The sequence below is a fragment of the Corvus hawaiiensis genome, chromosome 1 (genome assembly GCF_020740725.1).
Source record: "Corvus hawaiiensis isolate bCorHaw1 chromosome 1, bCorHaw1.pri.cur, whole genome shotgun sequence".
Lineage (NCBI taxonomy): Eukaryota > Metazoa > Chordata > Aves > Passeriformes > Corvidae > Corvus > Corvus hawaiiensis.
This window is the reverse complement of record NC_063213.1, coordinates 6,318,723-6,335,370: the sequence shown is the minus strand read 5'-3', so window position 1 is coordinate 6,335,370 and position 16,648 is coordinate 6,318,723. Positions and strand designations below refer to the sequence as shown.

Below are 16,648 nucleotides of genomic sequence, written 5' to 3'. Positions count from 1 at the left end.
TCATGCTGGAATATGTGCATTTTAGGATGTGTTTGGGGTAAATTGTATCGTATATGTGAAACTAGAGTGTGAGCCCAAGAGACAGGGAACAGATACCTAATGAGGATGAAGGTTAAAGACTGAGTTTTATATGTGTGTTAGTTGGCCAAGCAAAATTATGAAAGGGCAGAAATAAGAGGAAGCAAAAGAAGTGGCAATTAGAAATGCAGGTAAATGTGTTATTGCCAAAAATCAGCCAGCTGAATTGATTGCAGTGTATCAATAGTTTAGCTAAATAAAATGAAGTACTCCCTAAAGTTACACAGATTAGTAAACTGCAGTGCATTATAACCAGATGAAGCCAGTTTTTACATACCCACTACTGGTTAAGGCAAGAATGGTATTGCTGAGATAACTTTCTTTCATATCTGAAAAAATTCCTGTATGATGCTGCTTGGAGACATCTGCTTTTGCACTGGGGGAAAAAATAGGTGTTTGCAAATGGAGTAACATAGAAGAGAAGACATGTTCCCAAAGTAACAAAACAATTTCTTAAATAATTGAGAAAAACTAAAAAAAAAAAAAAAAAAAAAAAAAAAAAAAAAAAAAAAAATTGAAAAATTAAAAATTCTTTTACAAGTTTGTAAGAACTGTGGTAGATTCATAAGACAATTGAAATATGGGGGGGGAAAAAAAAGGAGAGAAAAGAAAATGAAAGCAAATTTATTCCTGTTTTATCTTGGGATCCCATACTTCTCTCTTCTGTTGCCTGTTTTTTTATCTCAGCTTGTTCCTTCAGTGAAAGCAACAAATCAAAAAGTTTTGATTAGAAGAAATAGCAACAGAATATCAAAATCAGTTGAAATACATTAGATGTTAGTACAGTTTTGGGATGACACACTGGCATTATCCTAGGGATATTGTGGATTTTTTCCCCCAAGGGCATCTGCTCATTCCCACTTAGAGGATCTGGTGTGGAGCTGTGAACTTCTTACTGAAATGTTGTACAGCTACAAAACTGGGCCTAAAAAGCTGAGTTTGCTGAGATGGCTTTGATTTAACCTTTCTGTGTGTCTGGTAGAAATCACGATCCCCTGAGTGTGGAGAAGGTCATTCAGTGCTCACTGTGAGAGCATGGGATGTGTCTGACACGTGAGCACCCAGGCAGTGCTGCTCAGTGTGATGGGCTGAGGCAGAGGGACTGGGGCAGGCTGCCCTTTAGTGCCTCTGTGAAGATCCATACAGCCCATCCCTGCTGAAAAAAATACTGTGTCCCCTTGAAGGGGGAGATTTCGGCTTCCATTCCCTTTCACAGTTAGTCTCCTAGGCTCATGGTGGCTGGGATTTTTTCTGAGGTAAACTGGTAAGTGAGAAATCATCTGCATTTTTTTTCTTTTTTTTTCTTTTCTTTTATTTTTTTTTAAGCTAGCTGACAGCTGATTTCCTTCCTCTTTCTCTTTGAAGATCTGAACTCTTCTTTTGTAGTTGTTTGTTGAACTGCTGGCCGAAGGTCTGGTACAGTTCTCAAACCTTTGCAGCTCTGTGGTTACAGAACTTATTCTAAGATCTCAGGAACTGCGAACTCACGCCAGAAAGTAAACAGCTCTAACAGCAGTACAAAGAGCAGGGTTTTCTTTATTCTTTTGCACACAGATTGGTGATTGCCAAATATCCGCATCAGGTTTGGGGCCTGAATTGCTTGAGCTTGTGTTTGAGATTTCAAACAGAAACTGTTCATGATTAACATAGTGCAAAGCATGTATCTGTTTCCAGTTGTTGTCTTCACTAACCTTTTCACAGTGCTTTGAGCTTCCTCTTTGGTCTTCATGAGTTACACAAGGACTTCTCCGTTTGAATTCCTCATGGAGAGATAAACAGGAGGCAGAGAAATCAAACTAGACTGGCCTTGCTCTCAGTGCCTTGCTATTGGATTTCATAAACCATTTGTTTAAGCATGTTTGTCTTTAGTGGTTACCATCTCTGGGGTTGCTTTAGTTGGCAGAGGTACCTATCTGTAGAGAACATGCTGTGCATTACGTATGCCTAGTGCTGTTTTATGGACTATCACAAATCAAAGAGGATTTGTTTGAATTTCATTAGATGCTTCTGGCTACCCCAGTCCAAATTCATGTATAAGGCCTTTATTTAAAAATATTCAGGAAGTGTTGAAAGAATATTGGTAAGGTTACAAAGTCAGTGCCTCAAAAGCTGGGAAATGTTTGGACACAAGTAGCTTGTCCAACTTAATTCCTTTCTTTTCTGCAGATCCATTAGGGTGCCCATTTCTAAGCCTGTAAGCTACCACTGGAGCTGTGCTAAGGTACCCTGCCAGACCTTCAGCTTTCCTCATTGACACTGGGATACTGCTGGTATCTTCTCTCAGGGCAGAGGAGAGGATATGTCAGTCACAAACAGTAACATCTTTTCTGCCAAAGGACTCCAGGCAAATGGGTGAAGTGTTCTCCCGTAGAGTGCAGGCCACATGTGGATGCTGTGGCAGATGTCAGTCTTGTGCCCTCACCTGTGCCATCTCAGATGGCAATAAGGACCTCTGTTTCAGCCACTGAATGCCACCCTTTGTATCTGTTTACTATCCTGGGAATTTAAACACGTGGTCATATGTAGGCACTTGCGGTGAGACACCTGAGCTTAGGTGTCTCAGTCTTAGTTGACTCCTGCCCATGATGTCAGTTTACCCAGTCCTGTTGCTTTCTTCAGGAGGAATTGATTCTGTTTAATCTGTTGGAGATGGGCAGGAAGTGAAGTCTCTTTTGCCCATTCCCCATAAAGCTGTCTCACTCACATCCTATGCCTTCAGCCACTCTTCACTGTCTCTACCTCATGTCTGCTTCTTAATCCCACTTTCCATTCTGTGGGTGTCTGAACTCAATTTCAGTCTCCTTGTCCAGCAAGTATTAGATTCTATCCTCTTCTTCAGTCCCTTTCTCCTTTTGAGATATTCCCAGGCACCATGGCTGCTTACTAGTTAGACTGGCCACATTATCTCCCACATTTCCTCTTGTCTTATTTCAAGGAGGCCAGTTTTTCAGTCCCACTGCTGCCAGTGCTTGTCCAGTGTAAGCATGAAAGTCCCTGTGCAAAGTAGTTGAATTTAGGTCCATTTTTCTATAGAGAATAGAAACATTTGCTTTATGCAGTCTGTTCTGCCAAGTCATAACTCTTAGACCCAAACCAAGGAGGAGCTAGAAATCTCCCTCTAAAATTCACCTGAAAATTGTTTCTTATACAGAAATATTCTCTGCAACATTTTTTGGAATGCTTAAATATTTTGGCTGAAGTTTTCTCAGATAGTTCCTCTTTGGGCAGACGCAGCTTTGGAAAATTTCTGCTCTTTCTCATTATAGTTTGGCAAGACTTGAAGGCAACTTAAACCAGGTTGTTAAAATTGCAATTGCAAAACACTAGATTCAGATGCAATCCTTGTTTCGAGCATGTGTCCGTAGCTGTAGCCATACATCAAACTTATGACTTTACAACTAGTTTTGTAACATGTTAGAGGCACTGACTTGCTCTGCAGCTTTCTGAGTAGCTGGCACAGAAACTGCCTCTTAGTGATTTTCATAAACTGAAGAAATTTAGTAGTGGAGTAAGATCAATATGGACTGCTCTGCATTGTCCTGTTACCTCATTTCCTCAATGAAAAAAAAATAAAAGCCATGAAATTGGCCAGAGAGCTTAGCTTAAACTGCTGAATGTTTGTGGTTACATCTGGAGGAACAAGCTGATCTGCTGGTTGCTTAGGACAAGTTGAATGTCTCAGAAAATCTGTGTGCAGTGGCACTGGTTGCCATGAGCTGCAGGTGTGTGCGGGGATGTTTGTGAGAGACAGAAACTTGGAGCTGCATCCCTCAAGTGCTGTGTTTGCTTTTTGTTCCATGTGGATGACGCCAGTTCTTTCCAGGAGGTTCTTCTCTGTCAGCATTGGTAGTTGCCATCTCCAAAGGTTTCGTGCTACAAGGATCTACAGAACACTTATTACACCCTATATGCAGGGACCCACTACAGTCCAGAGCACATCACAGCCTCCAGCAGAGTGTCACTGAAACCAAAAGCCACCACCATGATGTACTGCAGGAAAGGGGCTGGAGTAATCAAGACTGCCAGCAGCTTTTTATTCTGAAATTTACTTTCCCAGCAGAAAGACTTTGTTAGATAATTTTCCGAGGTGGCCCTGGAAACAGGACCACACAGAAAAAGATGAAAAACTACCAAACAAAGCACTTTCACATCGGGGCAGGAAGGAAGGAAGAAGAGGAAATCCTTTCTGTCCCAAACAGCTCCATTTGTTTTAACCTTGAGCATGTGAATCACCTTTTCTTCTCCCAGTGATCCAATAATCAGTTCATGCAAGAACATTATGCTTGTCCCTTCAGTACATGAAGCTCAAACTCTAGCACTAAGTTAGACTAACCTCTTTGTTTTTGTAAACTTGAAGTGAGGAATGGATTCAGAAAGGTTAGCCATGTCAGAAACTAGTGGATGTTGTTGGTGCTCAGTTTTCTCTGGATGCTCCTGAAGCACTTGTCTGGGCAAGCTCTGGCTTGGAAGACCACAGCTAAAAATATCACAGGCAGGTTAAGGCTAAGACATTTTGAGGGATACTGGCTGCACTGCCTTTCAGCTGGGATGTAATCTAGAGTCTGACATGACATCTGGATCATTTCTGACTGGAGTAAATGTTGGACTTGGACCCGGGGAAGGAAACTCCATCCTGGAAATGCACTGCTAATATCTCTTTGGTGGCAGGAAAAAATCAGCGTTCCTGTAGGCAGCCATATAGCCCCCTTCTGTGCTCCTGACAATGTTAGGATTTGCCCAGGCTCACTCTTTGGACAGGATGCCTGTTAGGAATACGTTTGTACAGAAGAAAGGGGAATAGTTATTATTCTTGCCTAAAAATAACCACAGTATTGAGCTTCATAGTGCATTTAAATATAGTCCAGTCAGTGGTCACTTCCTTCTGTGCCCTTGAAATCTAGCATTTGAAATGGTGTTTTCCAGGCAGTTGTAGGGGTTTAAGTTTCTTCTTCCAGATGCTTTCTGCTTCCCTTCTTCCTGCCCTGGAGGAAATAAAACAAATTAGCTCCGTATCTACTGATGCTCGAGATGTTGTCAGTGTATTACACAAAAATCTGACTTCACAGAGTAGATTCCAAAGGCAATGCAAGGCTGCACTGCAAAGTTCAAGTTAGATATATTTCTTTTATTCCTTTCCCAAAAACAGTGCTTGCTGATAAACTTTCAGTGAAAATCTGTACTGATGCTCTGAAGAGAGGTAATCAGACTCTTAAAACTAAGGAATGAGTTCTGTATGGAAAAACCTTTAGTAAAAAAGCTTTAGCTGAGGTGGAAGCCAGTTTATTACACGTCTGTGTGCTGTCAGAGTTTCAGCAGGAGGTCCCTGAGGCCCTCCTGCAACTTGTTAAACGGGCATATTTCAGAAGCATTAGAGTGGAAAGGTGAGGGACTGAGAAATCTGCTTTCAAAAGCTGCTTTGCAATCAAGAGAGGCAGTGGTCTTGGAGAAACAAATATCTTGAGCTGTACATGGATGGAAATGTTTATTCTATTTTGGGACAGTATAACTGGTATTTTATGCCACCCTCATAATCATTCATTTCAAGTGCTAGGAGGGGGTAAACCCAGGGGTATTTTTTAGCTGCAATTCCTCCCTTTTTTTCTTCCAAAATAGCTGACAACTTATGCATTCTTAAGAAATTGCTGCTAATAACACACAGAAATAGTAATTAACATATCCTAAAATAAATCAAAATTTTTTTTCAGAATATATTACTGGACTGTAGGGGAAAATTATCTTTGGCAAGAGCACTACAGAGGTATCCGACAACAAGGGCAAGGTTGAAAGCCTTTCTGGAGTTGTTTGCAGAGCCCTCAACCACTGGTTATTTGTTGATCAAGATCCAAAGCTTTGTCATACTTACTGGTGGTGTTGTGGCCAAATGATCTCTCAGGTTTCTTGGTGCTTCCTTATTTAATGCCATATCATTATCTTTATATCATAATTTCAGTAAACAATAATTGTTACTGTATGATGTTCTGTTAAAAGGTGGTACCTCTGAAGAGAGTGTAGTCTAAAAAAACAACAAAGAATAGCCAGGAGGGGAGAAATGAAAACAGAAGAGATTTTAGGACAACCATTAATGATTTTTCCTTTTCATGATAAATAAAGAAGAGTTGTGGTTGTACCTGCTTGCTCTAAACTGATAATCCTGCATTTTGCAAATATGGCTGCACAGCCTGGTGTGGAAGAGTGATTCTTGCTTATAAATCAATGGAAGTATTATTAGATCTTGTATTAAGTCTATGAGATCTCATTAGACCTGCCACAGCAAAGCACATTTTTGCCCAGGACCATGTGGGGAGTCAGCTCAGAGACTGGGACTGGGACCCATGTCCACCACGCTGGTTCCCACTGGAAAATGTGTATAGGTTCAAAAGTACTAGGAAAAGAAGAAAAAGACATTTCATGGAACATGTAAAAATGTGCTTTGAATTACTGAATGTTGCCAAGAAACAAGATTTCAGTCTTCAACCTTCAAAACAGATGATCCTGCTGTTTATGGGATGTGTTCCTGTTCAGAAGCTGCTCTGGTGCTGACAGCTGGAGGGAAGTGGTTGGGCACTCGCAGGGGGATTTCTGTCAGCTCAAAAGCTTTTGGGCTTATGTTACCCAATGCAGCACTGTAACATAGTGATTAAAACAAACACTGTATAAATGTGGTATTTTGAGGTATGGAACTGGTCTTTCCAGGAGATTTTCAAGATGTGACTGGACAGGGTGCTAGATAATCTCATCCAGGCTCCTTTTCCATGAAAGGTTGGTAGGGATGATCTTTTGAGGTCCTTTTGAACTTGGGCTATTCTATGACTTGGGGAAGGTTGGGTCAAATTGGTTGATCTTTTAAACTGATATGACACAATTACTGTTCTGATTGCAATCTGCAGTATTCTTGCAGCATAATTCGTAGAATCTCCCCAAAGCAGGTTTGGGATTTGTGGTGCTGCCCCCAGTGGAGTCTGGGGCGTTTGGGGCAGGTTTGGAAGCCCAAGTGTCTGTGGAGGACAACTTCAGTGTGAGGAGTCACACAAGTGATGCTTTGTGTGTAGGTTGTAGTTGTTGCTGCTATTTTATTTGTGGGTTTAGGTCAATATTGTGTCAAATGTACAAAGTTTAAAAAAAACACCATCGCTTTTTCTTCCAGTTCTACAAAATGCTGAAAGTATGTTAAAAAAAAAAACAACTCTTCCTAGGTAAACCTAGTCAAGGTTTGATTGAGAGAAATGACCCATCAGCCTTCAGGGCTTGCTGGAATTTATCTACTGGGAATAGAATGTGGATACTCTGCCAACCTCAACCTCAAAGTCATCCTTCATCATTTAAAATATAGACTAACAGGGAGGCCACAGAAGGTGGGAAGAACTAAAAATATTCACCTGCAACCGTAGTTTTTATGTGTGTTTATATATATGTGTGTGTGTAATTTTTCAGATAGATGTACATATATTCACACACATTATCCTCCTATTAATCAGGATCAGGGTATGAGTAAAATTAATTGACTGACAGTTTACACCCTTTTTTTGTAAGGTGTAAAGGTTACAGCCTTTAAAAGAATTCCCCTTTAAAATTATTTCATTAACCTCTTAAGTGAAAAAAGCCTGTTTTATATACATGCCTGTTTGGGGTTAGTGATTGCTTTGTGTGCAATGTTGTCTTACCTTTAAAAAACCCAACGCAGACAAACAAAAAACCAAATGAAAACCAGAGTGCTGAAGAAATGGACATAAGTGTTTCTTCTGACATGATCATTTGTACTTGTATTTGATTTCTTAAAAGTTTTTTGGTTCTTTATTAGCTGGTTTCTTTACAATCAAATTGCATTCACTTTTCTTTAGGCAAATTTTGTGTCCAGGATGTATTTAAAGTGCTGTTGTCTGTGGTGAGAGACTTTGAGAGCACACTTCTGTTTCCGGTGTGGGTAGATTATTTTAAATTATTATTTACATGACCAAATTGGGAAGTAAAACCTAAACTTGTGTATTGTGTATGCTCTTACTTGGGGTTTGGTGGTTTTGGGTTTTTTTTTTTTTTTTGGTTGGTTGGTTTTTTGGAGTTATTTTGCAAGTAAGTCCCTGTGGTGGTAATCAAATATTTGATCTTAAAATAACTGCACTCTCACTGGGTGCATCCTATATGCAGAGTTGCCTCTGGGGGTTACATAAACACTGAACTTTTCTCATAGATGGCATCTATTTCAGAGCTCATCACCACAGGGCTTCCACTGTGCTTGTGGATGCCACAATGAAACAGTGGGGCTTTGCCTCCGAGCACTTTGCATCTTTTTGGGGAGGGGGCGTGGCTCTGCTGGGAGGGTCCCTGAGCTGCACCGCAGCAGAGGGGAGCCGGTGCCACCAGCCCCGTGTGACACATCTGCTCTGACACCAGCCTTGTGGAGCATCTTCCTGAGAGCTGGGCAACCACCAGTGCTGTGGGAGCAAATGAAACAGCTCTCAGGGCAATGGTCCATCTGTATTCCAGAAATCCCTGTGATCATCTCTAGCTACAGTCTGAAAGTCTGACTGCTCATTCTGATAGGAACCAGTGTAATTCTGTGGATGTAACTATTCCTAGGGCGTTCATGCCAGTCTGCAAATGTTCATGTGGCTCATACCCATTAGATTCAGCCCCAACTGCTGCATGTGTCTAAATTAAATTGAGTGGATAAACTCATTTACATCTTTTTTTGATTAAGCTCACAAATTCTTTCTGGTGAATTTGTAACTCCGAGTCAGGTTTCTGCATCACAATGTATTTAAAAGTATTTCTTTCCTGGCAGTGCTGACCTACTTTAAATGCTGCAAGGTGCTCTTACCTCCTTTTTTTTTTTTTTAACAGCCAGCTGATACCAGCAGAGATCTTTGTACTTGAGCTGCTAAACCTTTGATGACATTTTAACTGTTCATTCCTATATGTAGGCAGCCACTTCATCCTTTTCTAGGTGGGCCTTTGCTTCAATTCAGAGTTAATGGTTACTATTTATTGCACACCTACAAAAGGTAAAACCTACATACAGCAAAGTTGCTACGTGCACAGAGTGCCTTAGAAAGCCCAGAATGCCTGACCTGAAGAACATACCATCCCTATCCAGGCTGTGCAGAGATGTGAGGACGTGGGTAATTCACCTGGGCCCTGCAGGCAGGGGGACAACTTCAATGAAATAACTCAACATCCAGCACAACAGTCGAACCTAAGTCATGAGGTTTAAAGAAAATAAAACATGCTGTGAGCGTGCAAGAGCATCTTAATTCCAGGATGGGTGTGCTGTGATGTTATTGTAGCGGGATGTTTTCTTTTGGGTAAATAATTAGTGCTCTCCTGAGAGCTGCAGATGTGCTGTAGCATTGTATGTTCTCCACCACAATCTCAGAGCCAGTCTTAAAATGTTACAGGCTGCTCAGGTGTGGCTGGGTTTATGTGCAACTAATTACCATCTCCTTTTTCTCCTTCCTGCCTAAATTTTCCACCCTATTCCCCTGGCTTTTTTGGTACTGACTCCCCCATCCCTGTTGCTGGCACAGCCCTCAGGAGCAGTGTGTGTTGCCAAGGGAGGGAGCACAGAGCAGCCCAAAGGCAGAGAGATGGAGGAGGCAGCAGAGCTGAGGCATCTCCATTCAGCCATGTTGCCACTGCTGTGTCTTCATGGAAGTGCTGGTCCTTAGAGATCCCACTCTGGGACCAGTGAAGCTGAAAGTCATATTGGAGAATTCATATTTTCATAGATCCCAATACCCTTTGCATGCAGATATAAAAGGATTTTATGCTGAAGCCTGTGGTCAGAGTTCTTACCCATAACCCACCAGATCCTACTTTCCTGTGGTTTTCTCCCACTTCTAGATGCTGCAGTATCATTCTTCTGTTGTCTTGTGGGACTGTTTCTGGCCCACAAAGGGTGTTTCTCATCCAAGCTCTTAAGGGATACACTAGAAGCAAGGTAAGACCCATCCTGTGTCTTTCAAAACTTCTAAAAATCAGTGTCTTTGTAGAGAAGGTAAGCAATGGGGGCTCTGAGCTGGTCCACAGTGCTTAAATCTGGTCATCCTGAATCACCAATTGCTACTGATTCAAAACCTCCCAGAGCATCACTGATACCAGTGTGGCAGCCCCTCTGAATGCCTCAAGCAAAGCTGAATGAGGCACCACCGAGTCACCACCAAGTCCCTGACATAAATTTTGCTCTCTGGTTTATTCATCCTCAGAGACCAGGACATCTCTGAGGAGTTTCACCCACACCACAGAGGATTATAGTCCAAAGTGTTGGTCCTTCACTCCCTAAATTATTGAACATCATGTCCTAGCTCAGACTTAGTAATTTTCCCCAGGCACCCAGAGACCTCCACTGACCCCAGACACAGCAGAGCTCTGCACTGGCACCTCTCCAGAAGTGTCTTCATCCACCTCCTCCCCACCATGATACAGGAAAGAGGCTCCATCCCTCCATCTGTGAGCTCTAGACTGGTGGGAAGGGCAGTGGGGTCCATGTGGAGCAGGGCACAAGGCTGCTGTTGTGCAGCCTCCAGTACTGCCTTTGTATGAACAGCTCATCATTTCAATGTCATTTGCATTTGGGTATATTTGCAAATGCAGAGGAAAAACCCCTCTGTGTGAGTCCTGCTGAAGAACTAGATTTGAAAATGCAGTTCTCCCGCTTTTGGTAACCAAACTGGCTGAGGCATCCCTGGTGCAGTGTGATCCATCTTCATTGCAGAGGCTGGCAGGGTACTCCCTCCCCCGAGAGAGATGGGTGATTGCTCACTGGGGTTTGATATTTCTCACATGGATGTTCTCCTTCTGGCTTGTCAGCAGTGAGTCAGGAATCCCAGCTACTTGGTTCATTGCTTGATAGATCATGCCGAAAAATTGCACGGAAAAAACTGTGTCTGTTTTGAGATTAAAAAAGGAGTAAACTGGATTTTGTTTGTCATGGGGTATTTTTCTCTGCTCCTCTCTTTCCATTTTGTACCATCTCGATCACTCTTCTTTGCAGTTTTGCCTGATTTGGGGGAGTGGACTCCACAGTTCATCCCTACCTCTTACTCTTGGGGCTAAATGTTTTGGTTTTTTTCTTGTACTCCCTTTTGCAACTCTTGCAGGTCACAGCTGTCCTTTGCCAGACATCAACTCTTGAGGGACTACTTTGGGTGTTCTACTAAGAGCTGATGTAGTTTATAGTGCAGTTTAGGACTTTTTTCTCCCTGTTTCGTCTTCCCCTTGGGCTCTGCTGGTCTCCCAGCTGCTGCTGTGGCTTTCCCTGCCCTTCAAGGAGTTGCTTCTCTCATCTGAGCATTCCCCAGGTGCTTTGGCTTCTTTGCTGAAGGCTGCACGTCTGTATTGCGTGTTGCTTTTGGTTGCTGCTCCTCATGCTCAGTAGGAGTGGGGATAGGGCAACCATGAATGTGATGGGAGTGTTGGCTGTAAAAATGTAAAACATATTTCTTAATTACACACTGGACAAAAGCCCTGCCCTGCCATGCAGAGCTCTGGCTCACCATGCACTTCAATAATTGCTGTATCTGCTGTGTTCTGAAGTGATATCTTCACAGAGAGAAGCTCCATTGATTTCAAGGGACTGTTTGCCTTGTAAGAAAAAGAAAACTATAATGGAAGCTGGCTCCATGAACTCGTTTAATTTATGTAGTACTTACAAAACCACCAGATCTTTGTGGAAAATTATGGAATATAAATAACAACAACCAATAGCCAGACATTTTCAGTCTCTTCTGGGAAATTGTGGAAGGTTGCTGTACTGCCAGTTAGAAATTTATGATACTTTAGGCTTGTACTTGGACCAAAAAGACGAAATAGAGTTGGTGTTTTGGAACAGTTCAAGGAAATTGTGCAGGAATTATGTGCAGTCAAATCTGAAGTTGATTGAGAGGTCTGGCTCTGAATTTTTGAAAACCAGAATCATTAAACTCTTCAAATGGAAAAATAAACCAGTACAACAATGCCTGTTTCAGTTGGGCAAGCAATTCTGTAGCTTTATGCTGGTGAAAATGTGACAGTCATAAATCTGCTTTCCTCAGAGTTTGGTCTTTGGGCCATAAGTGAGTGTGTGATTCACAGACCAAGGCACAAGCAGGTTTTGGTGATTTGTTTACCCTCCAGCATTACTGCCTGGTAAAGTGTGAGAATCCTACAATCAGTCCAAATATATGAGGGATCTAGAGGTGCTCTAAAAGGAACTTTTTTAGAAAGACATAGATTTATATGAATAATGACTGCTGAGCTTGAGACACAAGGACTTAAGAATTGGGGGGGGGGGGAATGGAAAGCATCTGAAAAATCTATTGTCATGGAAAGTTGAATATATAAAGCATTTTCTGGAACATCCTGAATTGCCCTTAATATATAAGGAAATGAAATCGTGGAATTTTCGATCCCTGTTCATAGAGACTCATAGAACTTGTGGATGAAGTATGGTTGAATATGAGACTCATAGAACTTGTTGATAAAATATGGTTGAAACTTTGTGTGATTTCCCATATTGCACCATCTTGTGCTAGATGATGGGCACTAACTCACTGCTGCTTTTAGTCACAGAGCCTTAGCATCTCTGAGAGAGCACAGGCACGTGAAATCCCAATGTGAAACAAGGTATTTATTCAGAAATTAGTTGGTTTATCTCAGATCTTCACCACTTGCTTACACAGCCACATATGAGCCCAGGTATTCAGGATGGAAATATTTAATAAAGAATATATAAATATTTACGTAAATGTGATTTGGACACCTCAGGGCTGTAGATTCAAAAATCACTTGGACTGCTTCGGCAGGACACATCAACATAAATGCAAGTAGTCATTAAATAATGGTAAGAAATTATAGCAATAAAACCTTCTTGCCTATTTTTCATCCCAGAAGGGTGAGAGAAAATGGCAAATTATTCAATGTTTTTAATGGTTGTCAGAAACTGGACAGAATCCAAAACCTAGTTCAGCAAATATTTATGAAATGGTATCTAAACCATTAACTGTTCTGCTTATCTGAGATGTAGTTGTGCAATCTGTTTCATATTCCTTATCCAGAGGTGGGGAGGAAAAGGCATGTTTTTGAGGTAGAATTTGTGCCAATCAGACTTTGAGACCAGAAGCAGTTTTAAGATTAATTTTTTTAAAAAAACACTTTAATAGGTCTGGATGATTCTTGAAATTGGCTACATCAAACTGAGCCCTGTGAGTGATTTGAAAGGGATGATTTAGAAATATGGGACATTTTCCTGGCTGTTAATGCCCCATTTTATTTGATCTGATCACTAATCAGAATAATCCTTAGAAGTTAACTGTACAGAGAAGCATTTGACCTGAACTGTGCTTTGCAGGAGAACCTTTTTTATTCCAATATGAATCCAGTCCTCCCTTTTACCCTCTCTAGGTCAGCCACAGTTTCCTTCCTTTCTACTACTGCTCAAGGAGGAAAGACAAAATGGTTTTGCTTGCTCCAGCTGGTTGACTGGTTTCTTTTGTACCCCTTAGACAGAATTTAAGAGGAAGCTTGTTTATTTTCCTGAACTATTTGTACATGCTGCATGCGTAAAATATTCATTTAGCTGGGGAAAAACCTTCTAAACACTAAGTATTTGTTCATTTTGATGTTAAAAAGGGCTGCCAGTGATCTTGTCTTAAAATGATTCAAGTAATAGCTGCCATTTGTGAGTGAACACTATGTACCATTTTCAGCTTTTTTGCTCCCAAGGGCCTTGTGTTATCAGAGGCACTTAGCACACCAAAGGAAAGGAAAGCAGTGGATGGTTCCTAGGATGTGCTGTCTGCCTGGTGCACAAGGGATGTCAGCTGGACCTCATCTCTTTTGCTGCTCAAGAAAAGGTACTGCCTAGCCTCAGTGATATTTATTATTTGATGTAGACGGAATTAAGGGCGGTGTTGGCTGCACCCAGTTGCAAAAGGGTGAAGCATCATCCAATAAATGGGATTAATAGACTGAGTGATGTGTAAGCCAAGTCCACTTCACTGATTTAGTGATCTGGAGTCATCAATTAAAGCAAGCCCTCCATCTTAGAGAGTATTTCAGTAGATCATCACAAATGGTATTTTGAGATGACCAAGAAAGGATTGGCAATGCTCTGTGGCTCAGGATCTGGCTACCTGTTTCTCCAGAGAGGTGCCAGTTCATTGCATGGTATTTTGATACCTCTGTTCAAGTATTGGAAGCTGCAGGGATGACCTTTCCGCCTTTTGCTTTCTTTTGCTTTCTTTTGCTTTGTTCTAGCAGAGGTGTCTTCATCTGAGCCAGCCTTTGATAGCATCTTGGCCAAAGATATGTCCCCATGGTCTGGGGAGTGTTTGCATTGCCAGTAAAGGACACTGTGAGACTGGTTGGTGAAGTAATCAAAGCTGAATGTGGTTATAAAAGAGGGATTTATCTTGATGAAGAAAAAAACTCAGATCCCCACCATCCCTCAGCTCCTACAGGGAGAGTTTGCATTGCTCTGCTAAGCACTTGCTCATGTGGTGTCCTTTCAAAATAGCTATTATCTTTTTTTTTTTTTTTTTTTTGGATGGTGATACTTTTGATGATTATACTTTGTGCTCAGGCACTTTATTTTCCCAATGAGGTCTTTATAATAAATTAAAAAGTCAACCCTGTTTGTGCTGCAGATGGGAAAACTTAAGCCCAGAGAAATAATGTGACTTTTGTGCAGCTACAAAGTGGAGCTGTGGTTAAGTGGGGAATAGGGCTGTTATGGAGCAGCAGAGACTCCAGCCTCATGCATTTGCTGCTCTGTGCTTCCTTCCCCCAGGTATTCGATACTGATGCAGACGCAGCCTCAGTCATCTGAAACTTCTGCTATTGAAAACGGGATCTTTTTCTTCCTCCTTCAGATCGCATTAAAAACGCCTGCGGTTATTTGAACCCTCCGACTTGCCCTGTGCCCCCTGAACATTTCGCTAATGCACCCAAAGCGGTGCTTAATGACCTGCCCGCGCTGTCGGAGCGCTCCTGCCCCCGCCCGAGTTCGTGTGGCAGGTTCTGCAGCCGGGGGGGAATCGAGCCCTGCGGCGATGCCCGAAGCGCTCCTGGCAGGGAGCCCGCAGCCGGGAGAATCCCGCCCGCCTGCCTTCTCCTGCGGTACCCACCGCTCTGCCATCCCCGCGCCGTGCCGCGATGGGAGGCAGGAACACACCCAGCCCTGGTCCCCATCTGTTGCAGCATCGGCTCCAGTAGCAGAGCCCGAGATGTTTAAATGCGCTTGCCTTTAGGGAAAAGCTTTCAATGCAGTTCTTCGATGGACGTTTCCAGCCAGACTGCAGGATTTTTCAGAGCTGTAAGTCAGAGCGGGGGCTCGATTGTCGCTGGGTTTCTCTGGATTTGATTATCTTTATTGTTAAATTTATTTATCTTAGCACGGGAAAATAGGTTTTGCATTCATTTAGGTGGATTCCCGAGTGCACTGCAGGAGTCTGCCGAGAGGCAGGAATTCTTCAGGCTGTGTAAGAAATGCATGGTTCTTGGGTATTTTGGTTTTTTCATCGTGTTTTGTCTCTTTTTTATGCATGACTGGCACGGAGCTGTTGTACTGTTTTTAGAGCATTTAATTACAATAGATACTCCAAGGCTGAACAAAATGTTCTTTTATCTAGTTAAAGAATGTAGCTTGGGTTTGGGGTTGTTATTTTTTTTTTCCCTTGCATAACTTTTCGTTAATGTTTTGGAAAGAGAGATTATCATTTGGGGGGTGTTCATTTATTTTCAGCCTAAAACCATCTGGTCTCTGCATCCTGCAATGCTTGGTTTCTCCTACTGCTCATCTCAGAGCCTCCTGAACTGCTGAGCAACTAACTGCCATGGCTAGCCACTGCAACCCCAAATCACAGGTTTTCAGGAACTGCTGTTTTGCTTAATGATTTTAATTTGGTATTTAATGAGGTTTGTTGGGATAAAGAGATATATTACAGGCTTCATGTGTTCCTCCTTGCATTTTTTCCTTTTGATTACCAGAATTAATGCTGAACACATGCAATTTGCACTGCAATTAATGGATCTGTGAGATAATGAATGTCCAAAAGGGATGAGGCGGCTCTGTCCTGGGATCAGAGCCTGGAAGGTTTAAAGATCCTCCTTTAGTGAGGTGATGGAGAATAGCAAATGAAATTTAATTCAGTATAAGATGCAGGGTATTTTGCCAGCATCTTGTGTGTTTTGCTTGTTGTTCCCTGTGTTATGGGCCACAGGAGAGATGAGGGTGTCAGCCTTTGGGGAAGAGATTTCACCCTCAGCTCTGTCCCCTGTCATGAGTCCAGGAGGGGCTGGAGAGCAGAGGTGGTGCTGACTTGGAGCAGCCCTGGGAGCTGTGAGGAAACTGGAGTTGCTGCAGTTGGGAGCCTGGGGGACAGGATTATCTGATGGAAGAGGGAATGATGGGCAGCAGGATGAAATGGATCCTGCTGACAAGGGGCCAGCCCTCAACTCAAAGGGAAGAAACCCAGCAAAAGAAGACTTGGTTGTACTTCAATTTAGTACATTTTTATTACTGGGAGTGCAATACAAATGTATTTATTTTTTTAAAATGCCCCGGTTTGAAATAAACAAAAAAACTCACCCACCCTCC

The 16,648-nt window shown here is 42.2% G+C and overlaps 1 protein-coding gene across 3 annotated transcripts in view; it reads left to right on the top strand.

The window, feature by feature from the left end:
* The window catches only part of PRKAG2 (protein kinase AMP-activated non-catalytic subunit gamma 2), a 222,848-nt gene that overhangs the window by 38,126 nt on the left and 168,074 nt on the right, over window positions 1-16,648 (top strand). The window contains exons 1-2 of one of the 3 annotated variants that reach the window (XM_048321787.1): window positions 13,767-13,904; window positions 14,840-15,364. The exons of the other annotated variants lie outside the window; for them this stretch is intronic. Coding sequence (XP_048177744.1) covers window positions 15,284-15,364 — 81 coding nt within the window. The 5' untranslated portion in view covers window positions 13,767-13,904; window positions 14,840-15,283. Of the gene's footprint in view, window positions 1-13,766; window positions 13,905-14,839; window positions 15,365-16,648 lie in introns of those variants that run through there. 3 annotated transcript variants of the gene reach the window in all.